At 44.2% G+C, this 19,410-nt stretch overlaps 1 protein-coding gene across 2 annotated transcripts in view; it reads left to right on the top strand.

Moving 5' to 3' along the window:
• Positions 1 to 14,071, top strand: part of LOC128422744 (TRPM8 channel-associated factor homolog) — a 28,354-nt gene extending 14,283 nt beyond the window's left edge. For both annotated transcript variants that reach the window (XM_053407171.1, XM_053407173.1), the window contains 3 exons: positions 1,084 to 1,323; positions 5,749 to 6,086; positions 12,856 to 14,071. In XM_053407171.1, the coding sequence (XP_053263146.1) occupies positions 1,084 to 1,323; positions 5,749 to 6,086; positions 12,856 to 13,107 (830 nt within the window). In that variant the 3' untranslated portion in view covers positions 13,108 to 14,071. The remainder of the gene's footprint in view (positions 1 to 1,083; positions 1,324 to 5,748; positions 6,087 to 12,855) is intronic.
• The last annotated feature ends 5,339 nt before the right edge of the window (positions 14,072 to 19,410 follow it).

The following is a 19,410-nucleotide window of genomic DNA, read 5'->3' as shown; positions in this document are numbered from 1 at the left end:
CTCGGTCCCTGCTCCTGCCAACCTAGCAGTTCGAAAGCACGTCAAAGTACAAGTAGATAAATAGGTACCACTATGGCGGGAAGGTAAACGGTGTTTCCGTGCGCTGCTCTGGTTCGCCAGAAGCAGCTTTGTCATGCTGGCCACATGACCCGGAAGCTGTACGCCGGCTCCCTCGGCCAGTAAAGCGAGATGAGTGCCGCAACCCCAGAGTTGGCCACAACTGGACCTAATGGTCAGGGGTCCTTTACCTTTACAGAAAAGGAGGACCTTCTGTGACCAAATCAGAAACCAGGATGGCTTCTGTAAATCTGGGACCATCCTTGGAGGTTCAGGCATTTTCTAGATTATGCCACATCACACCCAACTACATAATGAAAAATAAAGCCCACTCGGAGCAAGGGCAAACCTTCCTGAATCCATCTGCCCTTTCTCTGGAGGTATCATCAGAACCTGAGGCTCCTCACAAACAGTATCTGTTGATTCAAGCCAGCAGAGCCAGCTAAGTTCAGAGGAATTGGCCACCCTCCAGGTGCCCGGCTTGAATCCTTGTTGACCTCCCTGCCAGCGACTCCCGGCAAGACCAGGGGAGGTCTCCAATCGGCGATTCTTCCCAACGTGAAGAAGAACACACCATTCCTCCCCCTCCCATTCCCAGGGAGGGGACGGAGACAGACAGAAATATATTTACATGCTTTTATTCCTGTCTTTCCAGCAGTACAGAGAAATCATGTCTGTACCCTCTCATCCCAACTGCAGAGAGAGAATAACTCCACCCATGTACTTCCAGTACAGGGTCATGTGACACTCTGAGCTAACATCCGGTGCTCAGTGCACAGAATAGACCGTCCCTGGTTCCCACGGTACAGTCCCATAACATCAACATCCTGTTTTCCATTCCAGCCACCTGGAGCTCGCTTCTGCATTGCTCCTTTTTCACAACAGTATCGTCAAGAGGGAGCTCTTACTGAGGGGAATACACTGACCAAAACCCATCCATTCCTTTTTTTCTTTTTCCCTTTCTCCACACTAGAATATGCAGTTAATTGTTATTACTTCATTTTGCAACAAAATAAATGCATTTAGGTGAAACCAGCCTATCTGCCTGGAAGGACACTATCCGCCACTACCCTGCTCCCTGGGCTGAGTTAGAAACGGAGAACATCATCTTGACAGTGGCCTCAGAGGACGTGCGTGGAATGGACAATCCAGGGGTCCTACTGAACGCCTGGGCCCAGATGATGAGAGCAGTGGCCAAGTTAGCAGCCATCCCTCCCTTTTTCCCCAGACCAGAAAGGATAGTGGAAGATGTCCAAATATCTGTTGGTAAGTACCAACTTGTTCATATACAGGTGGGTGAAAACAGTATAGTCTCCAATCCATTTTGCACAATCCTCCTGTCTTTAAATAAGCAGCCACCCGGATCTATAAAAATATCCTCAGAGATGCATCTGAGCTGCAAGCTTGTATTGGTTTAAACCATCATGGCTTCCACAAAGAATCATTGGAATGTGTGGTTTGGTAAAAAGTTGGCTAGAGGGACTCACCTGCTGCTGAGGGCCTGAAGGGCCTTGCCTTCCTTCTTGGTAACTGATGTTACCAAGGGAGGCCAGCATGGGGCTTGGGATCACCACCGTTGAGGGCTGAGGGAGGTACGGCAGTGGGAACAGATATTATAAGCGAAGGGCTTTGAGATATGGATATGCTCGAACCCCTTCCAACCTGCGCCCCATCCCGAGGAATGAAGGTAGGGTGAGCAGGATTACCTACCTCTATCTTTGGTGTAATGCAATGCCAGGTCTATAGGCAATAAAACCACAAAACTTCTTTGCCTCACAGAGGGTTGATCTGGCTTGTGTGGAGACCTGGGTGCGCAAAGGCGAAACAGTCACCTTGTGTGAGATGGCACCCCTGGGTTTCTCCATCCTTCACCAATCGCGAATTGTGGGCCGGTGTGGGGGGAGGGGTGTTGTTAATCCGGTAGGATTGCCCTTTCAGGGCTCTGCCAGTGCCATCGTTCACTGGCATTGAACGTGTTGGCCTGGTGTGAGGCACCGAGGAGAGCTTGGCTGCCTGGCTGGTGTACAGACCACCTACCACACCAGCAGCCACCCTGTCAGGCCTACTGGAGGTGGTGGCAGGCTGGGGCTTGGAGTTCCCTAACCTATTGGTTTTGGGGGACTTAAGCGTCCATGCAGATGCCACCCACTCCTCACAGGCTCTGGACCTCGTGTCTTCCATGGCGACACTAGGGCTCTCCCAATTTGTTTCAGGCCCAACACATCAAGCAGGTCACGCTGGATTTGATCTTCAGTGCAAGTATAGATATGATCATGTCCCCCCCCCCCCACTGTGGAGTTGCCATGGTCTGATCACCATGCTCTGAAAGCCAGGATTGACACTCCCCCCCTTGGGTGGTGAGCCTATTTGGGCTTGCCCACGAAGGCTGAAGGATCCTGATGGATTCCATCAGGCCTTGTGGGACCCTGCTCCCCCTGGCGGTTCATTAGATGAGCTCGTCAAGGGTTGGAATAACTGGCTCTTGGTAGCCATCAATGAGATCGCATCCAGGCGCCCTCTGCGACTCTGCCGAAACTGGGCCTCTTGGTTTACCGAGGAGCTCCAGAAAATGAAATGGGACCTCAGACAGCTAGAGTATGGTGGCATGCTTGCGACGGAGCCTCAAAAACATCCTATAGGACGTTTATAAAAGCCTATGAGATGGCAGTGAAAGCTGCTAAGAAGTCTTAAATTCTCAGCTTCCATTGCATCTGCTAACTCCCACCTGGCACAACTTTTTAAATTCAAACATTGAAACAGACGAAACAGTACAAGTAATTAAAAAGAATGTAAGTAGGAAAAACACCGGGTTCAGGTGGAATTTCAATTAGGTATTATAAAATATTAGAAGTGGTTATACTTCCAATCCTTAAAAAGATTATGAATAATATACTAGAGAATGGAAAAACTCCGGAATCAAGGAAAGAAGTCTTAATTTTAATACCAAAACAGAGAGCAGATCTGACAAATACCAAAAACTATAGACCAATTTTATTATTAAATTCAGATTACAAATTTTTTACAGGAATATTAACAAATAGACTTTAAAAAGTACTGAATATAATAATTAATGACAACCAGGCTGGCTTCCTGCCAGGAAGACAACTATATAACAACACAAGAACAGTAAATATTTACCAGAATATTTGGAGATGAAATCAAACAAAAGAATAGCAATGTTGTTAGTGGATGCCGAAAAGGCTTTTGATAACATTTCACGGGATTATATGTTAAAACCACCGAGGATCAACAAATAGGATCAACCGCAACTGTGTTCAGGTTGAGAGTACGCCCTGCTTGCTGGTCGGGGCGTCTCATTCACTGAAAAGAGCAGAAGGGGAGTAGTGGCAACGCAGACCCCTAAAAAGGCTCAGAAATAGAATTCTGAGCCCCAAAAGTGTCACGGTTAAAATGGCCGCTGTTTCTTTAATGCTTAAAAAAGCTGGGTCAGCATGAGTATATATAGAGTGAGAAATGTTAATTTGGTGTTGGGTTGGTTGGTTGGTTAGTGAAATCTGGTAGTGTTGGTGTGTACAGTTTGTCAGTCGCTTTTGCAAAAAGACTTTTAAGAATAAAAGCAGAAAGTACTCTGCAAGGATACTATTCTCGTGGACTCTTTTGTGCCGACAAGGGTCTGAGGACCAGGTTGAGGCGACAAAGGGAGGTCAGAACCTTTTTTTTTTACAAACACTGACAAAAAGGTAGATGGAAGTCTATAACTAAAATATATAAGGAGATTCAATCCATATGGAAAAGTACCACATCCAAGGAATGCTACTATACAAATGAATCGTGTTGAACAGTATCTAACACAATATATTGAAGTATTTGTTTTTGTATTGTATTTTCTTTCTTTTTTCCTTCTTTTTCTTTTCACATAGGTTGAGATGTATGGTTTCAAATATTTGATATTATTTGCCTTTTACAGAGGTTACCAATGGAAGTATTTGTAAACTATGCATTTATTTGTATGTTTGAAATCAACAATAAAATAATATTAATTTACCCATATATTTTTAGTGCAGAGCAAGATCTGCTAGCAAGTCCCATTTTTAAGCTCAGCATCTTGGAATCACGTAGGCATTGCCTACGGAAAAACATGGATATTGCCGCAACTCAAGTTATTTTCAAACTAAGGATACAGTTTAAGTTTTATTATACTTTGTTTTCTTTTTAAATTTTTTTTATTAGTTTTCCAAATTTATAACAAAATTTCAACAAACATAAAAAGAAAGCATCAAAAAACAAACATTTATCCTAACTGTAATAATTCCATTTTTGTTATCATTGTTGGGTGACTTCCTCGAATCCCCCTGGCTGAGTTTCCATATGAATTAATAGTAGCAGTTTTCCGAAACTATTTTCACATAAAATTTACTTGGCCAATGAACATCTTTCTTTTCATTTTGACTTTTATCCATAGTATTCTACAACATCACATATTTAAATCCTAGACCAATCTGTTACTCACAAGTATTTCTATTTAAGTTATCTTAACATATTTAATTAAATAATCTTTAAATTTCTTCCATTCCTCTTGATACTCCTCCTCCTTCTGGTCACGGACTCTTCCAGTCAGTTCGGCTAGCTCCAAAAAGTCCATCTTCATCTGCCATTCCTCCACTGTTGGTACTTCTTGTAATTTTCAATTTTTGGCCAGCAAAATTCTCGGTTGGCCCCATAAATCACTGTGAATCATTTGTGGATCGAGGGCCCGACCCCCGCTATGTGAAATAAACACACAAGGACACGTGATATAAGGTTAATGGGCAAGAAAAAGGCCACAACTTTATTGATTACAGCAGTGAAAAGGTATTGGCTTAGGCATTGGATGACTATAGGAGGTGGGTTTATTCAACAGTAGGTGGAGCCTGTTGATGCTAATCCAACTATAGGCTCACCCCTGCTGTCACCGAGGGTCGTGCCATGGCCTCCCGCCAAGCAGGCATCGGACGGAATACACGACCGCCAGATTCCTTTAACGGAATAACCCACGGTAGATAGCATAGGCGATGGCCACACCTAGCCCTTGACACACATGAATCCAATGCCTAACCTACCCACCAATACCACAAAAGTTGTGACGATTGCTACGAGGTAGGCGAAAAAACCAAAAAGCCTAATGCCAAATGGAAAAATTCCTACCAGGCCCCCCAGACAACCGGGGCGACCAACCTAAGGTCCATAGCAAGGCCAAAAAACCTAGACCCTGAGCTAAATGGGAGTGACTCGCTGTGGGACGACGACGACTGAGGAGGCGGAGCTGGAGCCGCAGCATTAAGCTGCTAAACACGCCCCCGGAGACACCTGGTTGGCTGCCTCCGGTGGGCGTGGGCACCAGCCAGGTGAGGAGGGGCGGGGGCTAAGGCCCCCGGCCAGGGGCGGAGCTCGGGCTCCCGCCCACAACCACTCCCCTCTCTTCCAGGGAGGAGAGTCTTTACTTCAGCAATTTTAAACCCAGACACAGAAAGCAACCCCCATGGAAATCAGATTTTCTGTATGTTAAAATTCCAATATTTTTTTAGGGAGAAATAACCACACAGTACAATACATACACAAACCACAGTACCTTATTTGTTTTAAAGCTGAGGGGAAAGATGCAAGTGATTTATCTGCAAATGATTTATTCTGCTTTCATGGAGAAGCATGCGTCTGTCTTACAAGTCCCCCTTGTCCCAACTCTCTCGCCAGGTGGGATGCACTCTGGCTACCCGATCATGGCTAACGTGGCGGCGTCAGAGGAGATCACGGATGTACAGCGCATGTACACCAAAGGCACTTGGGGCCCGATCCATGAGCTGGGTCACAATCAGCAGAAGGGTGGGTGGGAATTCCCCCCACATACCACGGAAGCCACCTGCAATCTCTGGTCTGTTTACGTCAATGAAACTGTGCTGAACATCCCCAGAGAAATAGCCCACCCAGAGCTTAAACCAGACAGCAGAAAGAGGAGGGTGAAGGACTATATTCAAGGCGGAGCTCGGCTGAAGGACTTCATGGTGTGGACTGCACTGGAGCCTTACTTGCAGGTACATAAAGAAGCTGCTCTATAGAGTCAGACCATGGGACCTTTTTAAAAAACAAAAACAAAACCCTTCTTGCTTTATACTCTGCCAATGAAAGCCCTGCTCTTTGTTCCTTTCCCTTGGAGCACTCAGAAGTCGCTTTCAAAGAGTCAATTGACTGAAGTAAAATAATTATTTATTTTGCCATGACAAAAATGGTACAGACAAGCTAATGCTCATTGCCTGCCCCAGCCTCTCTGGGCTTGCCAGCCTTTTTTATACCCTCTGGGACGGATGATGATTTGATTTCCCAGAAAACACGTGATTTACGGGAAATGGTATAGAATTTAGCTTTTGTTTCTCCATATTTGGATCAACTTCCTTATTTCACGTATTTCCAGCCCCTCCTTCCTCCTGTTTCAGCCTCCCTCCCTCTGGGGTTACAATAACACCCATTCAACCTTACTCTTTATCTCTACCTGCCAGACATTCCTGAGAGAGGCCTATTTTCACTGTAACATCTAAGCAACAAGAAAAAGCCTTGTTCTTCTGGCTGGTGTAACCCCCCCCCTTAAAGGAAGGGGTTTTGGGATAACATATGAGAGAGAAGAAAATGCTTCAAAGAGTTTTTGGGATCATATATAGAACATTTTAATGGCCCTTCACTAGGATTATCAGACAGTCAAATTCTCTCCAGCTGTCAGCTTATATCTTCTTTTTATCCAAAAGGACAACTTGACACAATTGTTCCTAACATATATCCAAAAGAAGGAAACAAAGTCAGAGTCTCTCTGTTACCACATCTCCATGTCTGTAGGCAATTCTCTTTGTCCCATTCACAAAAACGTCCCTTCCAGAGCCTGTCCGCAGAAATTGGAAGCTGACTTCCCATTGGGCCTCCGTTTCGCCAAATTAATTAATTTAAGCCTAATTTCTTTAACAACTTTATTTGGCTTTTACCTCTAATTGGAAGTGTTACCGGAAAAATCCGAGGGCTCCCTTGGACAAAAGGTAAAGACACCAACCAGAGTAACTTGGAGCAAATCAGCAGCCTGTAGGCTTGGCCTTTATTGAACTGTTGCAACAGGGTGTTCCCCTCACTTGCAGGAGAGAGTAAAGACATAGAAAAATGGTGTGCAAGACCTTATAAAAACTTTTGAAATTCCCATCCTGTAGGTCAAGCCCACCCCCAGAAACATCATGCATACATTACAGAAAGGAGGGGTTGAGGGAGGAGTTGTGGTGGTAACCTGAGTGTCCTGTCACCTGGCTGGTTCCCTTCTCCTCCTCCCCATGAGTCATTTTCTGAAGACAAAAGGTAGTCGCCGTTTCCTGCACCCTGAGGGAAGATCTGATCATTGCCCTTTGTTCCAGTCCATGCTGAATCCACTCCCATATGCAAGTTCTTTGTGATCTTGATTTGTCTTCTGTCTAGGACCATCAGGGTTGGCATAGCAACTGGGCAGGGCTCCTGTGGATGTGCTGGGCTGGCCTGTATCAAACCTTCCCCATTTTGTAGTCCTTCTTTCATGGAGTAAAATAAAAGTTGTTGTTGTTGTTTAGTCGTTTAGTCGTGTCCGACTCTTCTTGACCCCATGGACCAGAGCACGCCAGGCACCTCTGTCCTCCACTACCTCCCGCAGTTTGGTCAAACTCATGCTGGTAGCTTTGAGAACACTGTCCAACCATCTCGTCCTCTGTCATCCCCTTCTCCTTGTGCCCTCCATCTTTCCCAGCATCAGGGTCTTTTCCAGGGAGTCTTCTCTTCTCCTGAGGTGGCCAAAGTATTGGAGCCTCAGCTTCACGATCTGTCTTTCCAGTGAGCACTCAGGGCTGATTTCCTTCAGAATGGAGAGGTTTGATCTTCTTGCAGTCCATGGAACTCTCAAGAGTCTTCTTCAGCACCATAATTCAAAAGCATCAATTCTTCGGCGATCAGCCTTCTTTATGGTCCAGCTCTCACTTCCATACATCACTACTGGGAAAACCATGGCTTTAACTATACGGACCTTTGTTGTCAAGGTGACGTCTCTACTTCTCAATATGCTATCTAGGCCTGTCATTGCCCTTCCCAAGAAGCAGGCGTCTTTTAATTTTGTGGCTGCTGTCACCATCTGCAGTGATCATGGAGCTCAAGAAAGTAAAATCTCTCACTGCCTCCATTTCTTCCCCTTCTATTTGCCAGGAGGTGATGGGACCAGTGGCCATGATCTTCGTTTTTTTGATGTTGAGCCTCAGACCATATTTTGCGCTCTCCTCTTTCACCCTCATTAAAAGGTTCTTTAATTCCTCCTCACTTTCTGCCATCAAGGTTGTGTCACCTGCATATCTGAGGTTGTTGATATTTCTTCCGGCAATCTTAATTCCAGCTTGGGATTCATCCAGCCCAGCCTTTCGCATGATGTATTCTGCATATAAATTACAATAAGCAGGGAGACAAAATACAGCCTTGTCGTACTCCTTTCCCAATTTTGAACCAATCAGTTGTTCCATATCCAGTTCTAACTGTAGCTTCTTGTCCCACATAGAGATTTCTCAGGAGACAGATGAGGTGATCAGGCACTCCCATTTCTTTTAAGAACTTGCCATAGTTTGCTGTGGTCGACACAGTCAAATGCTTTTGCGTAGTCAATGAAGCAGAAGTAGATGTCTTTCTGGAACTCTCTAGCTTTCTCCGTAATCCAGCGCATGTTTGCAATTTGGTCTCTGGTTCCTCTGCCTCTTCTAAATCCAGCTTGCACTTCTGAGAGTTCTCGGTCCACATACTGCTTGAGCCTTCCTTGTAGAATTTTAAGCATAACCTTGCTAGCGTGTGAAATGAGTGCAATTGTGCGGTAGTTGGAACATTCTTTGGCACTGCCCTTCTTTGGGACTGGGATGTAGACTGATCTTCTCCAATCTTCTGGCCACTGCTGAGTTTTCAAAATTTGCTGGCATATTGAGTGTAGCACCTTAACAGCATCATCTTTTAAAATTTTAAATAGTTCAGCTGGAATACCATCACTTCCACTGGCCTTGTTATTTGCAGTGCTTTCTAAGGCCCATTTGACTTCACTTTCCAGGATGTCTGGCTCAAGGTCAGCAACCACACTACCTGGGGTGTACGAGACATCCATATCTTTCTGGTATAATTCCTCTGTGTATTCTTGCCTCCTCTTCTTGATGTCTTCTGCTTCTGTTAGGTCCTTACCACTTTTGTCCTTTATTATGGTAATCTTTGTACAAAATGTTCCTTTCATAGCTCCAATTTTCTTGAACAGATCTCTGGTTCTTCCCATTCTGTTGTTTTCCTCTATTTGTTTGCATTGCTCGTTTAAGAAGGCCTTCTTGTCTCTCCTTGCTATTCTTTGGAAATCTGCATTCAATTTCCTGTATCTTTCACTATCTCCCTCGCATTTTGCTTGCCTTCTCTCCTCCGCTATTTGTAAGGCCTCGTTGGACAGCCACTTTGCTTTCTTGCATTTCCTTTTCATTGGGGTGGTTTTCGTTGCTGCCTCCTGTACAATGTTATGAGCCTCCATCCATAGTTCTTCAGGCACTCTGTCCACCAAATCTAAATCCTTAAACCTGTTCGTCACTTCCACTGTGTATTCATAAGGGATTTGACTTAGATTGTATCTTACCGGCCCAGTGGTTTTTCCTACTTTCTTCAGTTTAAGCTTGAATTTTGGTATAAGAAGCTGATGATCTGAGCCACAGTCAGCTCCAGGTCTTGTTTTTGCTGACTGTATAGAGCTTCTCCATCTTTGGCTGCAGAGAATATAATCAATCTGATTTCGATACTGCCCATCTGGTGATGTCCATGCGTAGAGTCGTCTCTTGTGCTGTTGGAAAAGCGTGTTTGTGATGACCAGCTTGTTCTCTTGACAGAACTCTATTAGCCTTTGCCCTGCTTCGGTTTGATCTCCAAGGCCAAACTTGCCAGTTGTTCCTTTTATCTCTTGCCTCCCTACTTTAGCATTCCAATCCCCTATAATGAGGAGAACATCCTTCTTTGGTGTCACGTCTATAAGGTGTTCTAAGTCTTCATAGAATTGGTCAATTTCAGTTTCTTCAGCACCAGTAGTTGGTGCATAAACTTGGATTACTGTGATGTTAAAAGGTCTGCCTTGGATTTGTATCGAGATCATTCTATCGTTTTTGAGATTGCATCCCAGTACAGCTTTCGCCACTCTTTTGTTGACTATGAGGGCCACTCCATTTCTTAAAAGAAAATAAAATAAAAGTGGAACAGTGCAAATCCAATGTATGGTTGTTTTTCTATGAATTTATAACAGAAGTGTAGCGTATGTAGTGTGTGTGAGTGTGTGTGAAGTTTGTACAAACTGAACGATGGGGGGGGTTTCCTGCTACAGTTCCCCCCTTCGGAGATAAGATTGCAAAGGTGGCTACTTTGCAATCCTTTTCTTCACACAATTTAAGGTGGTAAATATTAACCTGCTATTCTCCGTCCCAGATGCGTGTGTCCATGTGAACCTGAAAGGGACTTGGATGTCACGATTCTCAAGGATATTTGCATAGAAATATAACAATGTAACAGTGCACAGTTAGACATAAAATTAATATTTTGTTGCTCAGTTACTTGTGGTATTCTAGCACCTTGGAAGAAATATTTTCTCAATAGTGGTCTATGCTTTAAATTTAGCAGGAAGGTCCACTAATGACTGAAAAATGCAGTTTGCTTTGTCCCCCGCCATTTTGTGTTCTCAGGTGTCAAGGTAGCTCTTCTGTGGTCTCACACCGGCATGGTGTCACAGTAGTGGCAATCCCTGGTGAATCCACTTAGGGCTTTCATATTAACCATGTTGCCTGGCACTCACCACAGCTGGCACAGGTTTGGAAACGTCATGAGATTAATGTCTTTGCCTTGGCCATTCTATGGGATTTTATTATTATAGGCTCTGGTTTTGCAGTCATGGGAAGTTGCTCACTTGCACTTTAAGGACCAAAAAGCTAATTGCAGCCTGGATACACTTGCCCAATTCAAACTGAGTCAAATTTGAATTTTTCTTGCCCCATGGTTCTCAACTTTTCAAACCAATCTGTTAAAACAAAACCATTCTTAAAGGGCACTTGTCCAAATAAGTCAATTTAACTCTATAAGGGATTATTCCTGCTGAACCAAAGCATATACACCTTCCTGAAGCTTCTCCTTGGTAAAGTGAGTTTTAGCACATTTTAAAATGGGTAGGGAAGTTGGCAGAGTGGCAGGTGAAACAATGAAATGTGGTTATAAATTTATTGAATTCTAAACATTGGGCTACACAATAGCGTGACCTATTAGAACGCATAAAATGCATGAGAATCCTCCACTGGGGTGTAAGGAATAAGACATTAAACATAAAAACAATTACACACAAAAAATAACACACTGTTAGACACATTTCACATAATACAAAACAAACTAAGTATCAGTTGCATATCTTGAGACAATTGTGATATTTTACGTATGTATCTTCTCAATGCTGGAGCACAGTCTTGAGGTTCAAAAGTGAGAAAATGTCCTTGCAATTCAACTCCTCCCCCCTTTGTCAGCCCCACTTCCCCTTTGAAAGAAATTGCTGTGGCCACTTTGAAAACTTTGGTGTCTGTTGTTGCTGCTGCAGGTAATAGTCTCGTGGTGGCGAAGCTTTTCATTGGATCTGTAGTAACACATCTGTAGAAGTGATATCCTGTAAGGGGCAGGGTTTGGGGGACTTAAAAGACAGAGTTAGAAAAGGGAAGGGGCAAAAGGCAAAAAGGATGTCCTTCAGTTTCCGTGGGAAGCTGCAAATAATAAAAATCTTAGCGGATTAAGCATTTCATTCATTCCAATATTATTATCACATTTCCATATAATTATTGTTATTACTGTTATTATCTGCCAAGTTTGCTTTCCTTCACTTAGTTTGGCTGTGGAAGAAACGAAGGGACAAAACCTTTGTTGATTTGAACACAATTGGCAAGTTATTAAACATTTTGCTTATGTGGGTCCGAGTTCACGTATCCTGTTTTAAAGGGAAATTTTTTATTTCCTGTGAAAATCTCTGTCAGGAATGCTGTTCCTATAATGCACACAAAGCCTGTTATAAAAGTTAAATCCCATTGGGGGGGGGAAACTAGTCAAGAGTGGAACTCACAGTGGGAGCGCTTTGATAATTTACCTGTGAAAAGAATTTGGCATGTTAAGATTTGAAACTTGGCAACCTCTTGACTTTGATGGTCCAGTACGTAACCCTTTTGTCTTACGTAGCCCCTGGAGCAAAGGACACATTAAGGGCGATTTCCCTCAGTGGTTCCAAGTTTTACATAAGGAAATTTGGATAAGTTTCTCCCTGCAGCCCAAGCTCTCCAAACCTCCTCTCCCCCCCCCTACAGTTCCCCCTCCTTCCTCTCTTTCTTTTCTTTTTTTTAAAGCTGATCTAGCCTCTGTGCATGTGCAGAGTTCATGTCTCAGCAAACCTCTTATACTATTGAAAATGTTGAATCTTTTGGCTAAATTACCATTTGAATAAAGGAAATGAAGGGTAAGGAGTCAGTGGTGGGGAGTGGAGGATCATGGGAGGACAAAGGGTAATGCCGTTCAGTGAAGTAGCCGGAATCCTGAAGAGCAGCACTTCATACTGCAACATTTTGTTGCGGCTCTCATTTGTTCCCAGAATTCTCAAGGGCCGGGAGGGCGGAGCCACGTAAGTCATAAATGGTGTAAAACTGATAATGCTTCGGTAGCATAGACACCCAGTTAGACAGGAAAAGCAACAGTGATATATTTTTTAAGTCCTTAGTAAAGGGACTGATTAATTATTTTTTTCAGTTGCAGGAGGCCTTTGGATGGGAGCCCTACATCCACATCTTCGCAAAGTACCAAGCAATAACCCACATCCCAACTGACAACAGCTCCAAGATGAACCTCTGGACACGCCATTTCTCTCAAGAAGTGAGCAAAAATCTGGGTCCTTTCTTTAAAGCTTGGGGGTGGCCAATTGAGGAGAATCTCACTCAGGAGCTGGCCAGATCCTTTCCCCCTTGGACAGAGGATCCGATGAAGAAGTATGAATCTTCCTAAGGAAGGGAAACTAACAGATTGAAATTGTGCTGAATAGAATATACTCGCAAACCATCAACCAACATAAGCGCCCGCTATAGAGCTGTAATCCATGTTGACAGTGGTCAATGAATGTATTCGTAATGCTTTCTTCTTCCATTTAGCCGTTATTCTCAGTTCATCAGGACCTGAGAATGCAACAGCACTCTCCCCACTTGCGATTCCTAGCAATGGAATTCAGAAACATTAATGCCACTGACCACGGCTAGTAGCCATTGATTGTCCAATTCTCCATCCCCTTGTATATGTTTTTTTTTTAAAGATTTGGTATCTGGTTAAAACTATTATAAGGGAATGCAAACTAATCAACCTCATGAACTGAAGGAGAAATGAAGGTTCTTGATGCCCTGGAGTAACAAAATCAATGATAATATACATGCAAATTACTATTACCAAACTTTTTTCATGCAGTCGTTGCAAAAACGTGGAAAAGAATCATTTTTTAAAAAAATTGTCATTTGGTCCTTACACGCTGCTTGCATTGTTCTGCATCCAATGAAGTTCTACTCAGAGTAGACCCACTGAAATTCATGAACCCAAGTTTGTACTCTCAGTTTATTTCAATGAATGTATGCTTAGTACAGCTAGCATCCGATATAACCATTTTTATTGAAAATGAAACTTTCTATGTGTAAATTGCCTGCAGCAGTGGGAAGCACTAGGAGATCTTGACGCCTGGTGGTCCAGAGGCAATTGGATCCACACCTCAATGCTGGACTGAAGACTTTGCAGCTAATAATGGTGCTGCGAATCTCATGGGCGGCTGGGTCAAAATCTAAAGGAACTGCTTCTAACATGAGGTCTCAGGTCACTCCGCAAGTATGTTATTCGTAACTGGCCAGTAATAACGCCTAGTGGTATTTTGCTGGCTGAGGCAGAAATCCAAGCAGAAATAACAACACATTTTAGGATTATAATACGACAGAATTTTTGGACAGAATTTAAAGTTTATGATTTTTCTATTTCCTTCTGAGGAAACTGAATAGTTCAGTGAAACAAGGTTTGTAGCTGGCATCCCGTTAAGGCTTTGTTCTATTTCAGGTTTTTCTAATTTTTTCCTTAAGCTTTTTGATTTTTATTGTTTAGCTTATTTCCACAAGATAATATTTCTAGTCGATTACTTCTCATTTCAGGGATTTTCACGGTATTAATCTGATTTGAACTGATTTTATAATGAAATGATTTTATAATCGTATCATTTTACTGTTGTTAGCCACTCTGAGCCCAGCTTCGGCTGGGGAGGGCGGGATATAAATAAAAGTTTATTATCATTATTATTATTTATTTCATTTAGTGGTATTTTGCTAGCTGAGGCAGAAATTCAAGGAGACATAACAACACATCTTAGGGGCGGTCCCTGAAAGCCACCAATCAGAAGATGATCACATATGTATCTTATAGGTAAGGAGCGGATTTGTAGAAATTGTCCAGACAGTAGGGAGTGGGAGTTTGAGGGGAAAGATTCCAGCACTCGCAACCTACTCCGATAATATCCAGATTCGCTCAAAGAGTCAGGGAGGGAGGGGTTCTGGTTCGTATGTTGAATTCAGAACGTTCAAGGAAAGGGGAGCTGAGTTATGGACACACTTCTGGGGGAAATGGACTGAGAACTCACCAGAGACTCTCCCAGACCGCCCAACAGAATCAAAGATCCTCAGGTATAAGTGTGCGCCGAGAAACAAAGTAAAGGAGGAGAAATGGGGAGAACATGTAGTCTACCTGTCTCCTATTGCCCTTGGCATAACCTTTTCTACACTCCCCCCTGAACCCATCAGGAACTGGATCCTAGTCTGCACCTGGCTTTGGCCAATGGGGATGCAGGCTGGGGACATAGATGTTAGTTTCTGTTTTGCCACTGTGCAGCTGCTTAGAGTTACAAGGACTCTGTTTACATTCCTGGGATTCCATACCATTGGAAGTCTCACGGGAGATGGGAAACGGATGTGACGTACTGGTTTCCTGTTTCCCTTCAGTTGCTCTCTGCTTTCATGGAGAAAGGATGTATATTTCTTTGCTGTCAGCGTAGTAAGAAATAAGGCATAGCGATGTAGCCATAAATCTCATCACTTCCCTGTGCTGGAAACTCTGCTGAACGGGACTGTGCCTGAGGCCTCATCAAAGGCTCAGGTCGTTAATTATTCGTTGGCGGTTATTCCGAACGACTCGGGAGGAAGATGAGCTTTATCAGCTTGGCCGAGCAGAGATCCCAACAATAGGCTGTGCCAGGCGGCAGAGCTGACAGAGCAGGTAGGCTTCCCTCGGATCTGGCCCCTTGCCCACTTAAGCAGCCCGCACCTGGGGCACTACCCGTTTGTTCCTTTGCCGGGTTTCAGCATGGATTTCCGTCGGATCCCTGCGTCGCCACTCCAATCGTCCCGAGCTCACCTCTGGGATCTCCTCCATGCTTTCCTCACCGTGCGCTGGGCCTTTGTAATGATTGCCAGAGAAAGAGAAAGGGACCCTTAGAAGGGCCATCGTAATTCATGATACCAGCGGCTGTGCTAATGCCGTCAAGAGTTATCTGTTTGTTTTGAAAATAAGTAATCCTTTTTAATTAACTACGCTCACTGTGTTATCAAGCTGGGGACCTGACTGTTAAGATATTTTGTTCCACCTGAAGAGGAACAGGCTGTTGTGTGTCACATGCCTGTTTACATTCCAGCAGAGCTTGCCGGGAACTTCCGTTTGTGTATAGCTACCGCTTACGCTGTTTGCTTGGACACGAAGGGGAGAAGACATGTTTTTCCCTTTGTCCTGATGCTGAATAAAATGCCTGTAAATACACTTTACACAGCCTCTATCTGCCCTTCTGTTGTGAAGAGTTTTATTATCTGGCTTGCGTGCTCAGCTTCTGAAGCTTGAGTCGCAGTTACATGATGATCCAAGGACCGGAGATTGCCTGGCTACCAGCCATCGGGCTGGAGCCAGCTGGGGGCCTGCCAATTGCCCCGTTTCCTTGGACGCATCCCAACACTGACAGTATGGCACAGCATTATGAGTTGGTGAAGCTGACCACCACCTCAAACGCACCCAATCAAAATCCCTTCATAAAACCCCAAGCTTGCCAAACTGCGTTCCGTATGCAGCCATGTGAACAATGGCTTATGAAAACCTATGAGTGTGGCTCACTACTATAAAAATTATGGGTACACCTCTATTTCAAGTCTGACCCCTTTTTTTAATTTTTCACGTGCTATAGGAATCCCACCATTCCAAATGGTTAGCTTGTATCATGAATAAAATTAAAACAATTGGATCACCACTGGATTCACTGCTTCAGGTTGCTGAGTGCTTTGTTTTCAATGACTGCGGGATAACATTCTTTTCTGTAGCGTTCATACCAGGATTAAATAATACTACAGATGCTCAGTTTCAAATCCAGGTCAACTGTTTTCATGCACTAGAGGCTCTCAAGGCATCACAATTACAGAACCCATTTCCAGACGAACTATGGGTTATTGGAAAAGAATCATACACTGAGTCGCCGTTGCTTATGCTCCCACTGTTAGAAGAATTTCCGACAGCTAGAAACAGATTACTAAAGAACATGAAAAATCTGCAGAATGGATTGCGGACTGCATACTACACACTTTAGAAAAACAGGGATCGTCCTGGATCAAGTTTCAGCTTTCAGTGCTGACAAAGCCTATGAGATCTTCAGTATTCACAATTTGGTCTACATGATGTGAAGCAGCAAATATATATATATATATATATTTGGAGGAGCTGCAATACCTATATTGTTTATTTAATAATTTTTATTAATTTTCAATTGCCATAATCCACTAAAAACTGCAATTTTCACAATACCAAATTAAACAATTTTGATTGACTTCCCATGTGTTGAATTTCAGGAGTTTGTACCCTATGATTTTTCTATGCAAGATGTTTATTTTCCTTTTGTTTCTTCATTCTTCCTGTTGTAATCCATCATATACAGCTTCTCTCAATCTCATGGGCCAATTCTCACTGTGTCACACACGTCATCTTTGTCAAAGTCTAAAAAAGAGACTGGCATCCCGCCATAGCCTTAGGCTATGTTTGAAATGATTTGATTTTTCAAACAGCAACTGGCTTTACTACCTCCAGAGAGAGAGAAGGGAGAGACTATTGCCTCAAAACAATGGGGATTACTGGTTGGACATTTCCACAGAAAAAAGTTGAATGGGGCTTTGAACCTGGGTCGGCCTGGTTGTACTCCAACCACTATGTAACACTTCTCTTGCCCTGAGGTCCTGTACTACTACTGATTTTTCTTAGAAGGGAAGTAAAGGACATGGAAGGAGGCAAGGGACACAGCTCACAGCTGAATGCGTATTTCTTCCTACTGAGCTCTTGGACAATGATGGATTAATAAGGAATGTGATTAGGGCCAATTGTCCTATCCAAACCGGGAGGAAAAGGACCTGGTGGACAGCAGCATCCAGCATTGCTGGCACAGGCATTAAGATTCAACAACATGGGTACGAATTGCAGGTGGAAGAACTGAAGGAATCCAGAATAAAAACGCTACTGGATTTGCACAGCATCTGGGGGACCAAGAAAGCAAAGGCCAGCACCTGAAGGGAAATGGTTGCTTATGCATAAGCGCATGGGCGAAAGTTTATTGCAGGGTTCAAGCAAGAAGCGTTGCTTGGAGCATGAACAGCGCGTGAACAGCTCATGCGATCTCAATGATTGGTCCACGTAGCATAGCCTGATGGTGGCATGATATCCATGTATGGTATTGTCTTTATCTGCCGGCTGATACAATGTTGTATGTTTTTACTGTTCATAATAAATGTTGGGCTGCAGCAGCTCCTGAGGCTGTTAGGCTCCTTCAATCCATCTTGGCGTGAGACTGATTATTACTGATGACGAGCAGGTTCTCGTCATTTGGTGCCCCATGTGTTTGATTCCAGACTTCGCGACGCTACGAACCTCTCAGCACTCGCCTCACCCAGCAAGGGTTTCAGGCGCCTCTCATCCTCTGTGGATCCCGGTGAGTGCTCCCCTTCTTTTTCGCTTCTCTAGCTACCATGGGGCAATCTCTTTCTGCACTGCAGAAGAAATTTTTTGATGAACTTAAATTTCTCCTGGCCAGTAACAACCTTGTTGTTCTGGATGCCGATCTTAAGGCACTTATAGAAGCTCTGGACACTCACTGCCCCTGGTACCCCCAGGATGGCACTTGGGACCTAAAAGACTGGGGAAAAATAGGACATTTTTTCCACAACCATCCTCAAATTGATGTCAAAGTTTTGCATGCCTGGTGTAAAGTCTACAAAGCTATGTCGAGCTTAACTCCTGCAAATATCCTCCTGGCTGCCACATCGGCTGTTTTACCTATCTCCCCGGCTCCTCCTTCGTCTTTGTCTCCCACGTTGCCTTCTTCGGAACCTCCGGTCTATGTACCTCCTAAACCGCTGGATCTCTCTCCTTCGGCTCCTCCTGTCTCACCACCACCGCCTCCTCCGCCTTCTACACCACCCACTACCACTCCTATTCAAGAATCTCTCCGTGCCGCTGCTCCGTTGCTGGCTTTTGATTCTGCCACCCCAAATCTTTTTCCTGTCCTTGTTCCTGCCGCTCCGGCAGGTGGGCCACCTCGGCACGAACAGTTCGATTTAAGATTTATAAAGGAACTGTATTCCTCTGTCCGGGACAATGGCTTGCATTCCCCTTATATCCTGGGACTTTTCGGTACCCTTTTCCAACAAGATCTAATACCAGAGGACATTAAGTTGTTGGCCCGCACAGTAATGCAGCCTCATCAAATGATTTTGTTTGTACAAGCCTGGCACTGGGCTTGTCAACGTCGCGTTGACGATATTCGCAATAATCTCAACAACGCTGCACAGGCTGCACCCCCAGCCCCTGTTATGTTGACCCAAACTGATGTTCTTGATGGGTTAACGGGTGGGGGCAATTTTCTTACTATTGCCCAACAGTTGGCCCTTGATCCTATGTATTGGGCAGCCACCACCGCCACCGCCCAAGAGGCTTTGTCCTCGGTTCCCGATGACAAAAACGAGTGCGGTGGCCGTTGGGGCAGCGTCCGACAGGGCCCTGCAGAGCCTTATGGACAATTTGTCGATCGCTTGTATAACACCCTTAAGCGGCAAGTTCAGGACGTGGCAGCCCAAGAAGTGATTGTCTGCCAGCTTACGTTTGATAATGCCAATGAGGACTGTAAGCAAGCGCTGTGCCCTTTGATGACAACTCCCAATATAGCCATTGCAGATATGCTTAAAGCCTGCCAATCGGTGGGGATTGAGACACATA

The sequence above is a fragment of the Podarcis raffonei genome, chromosome 10 (genome assembly GCF_027172205.1).
Source record: "Podarcis raffonei isolate rPodRaf1 chromosome 10, rPodRaf1.pri, whole genome shotgun sequence".
NCBI lineage: Eukaryota > Metazoa > Chordata > Lepidosauria > Squamata > Lacertidae > Podarcis > Podarcis raffonei.
The sequence above is the reverse complement of the archived record's forward strand: the minus strand, read 5'-3'. Positions and strand labels throughout refer to the sequence as shown.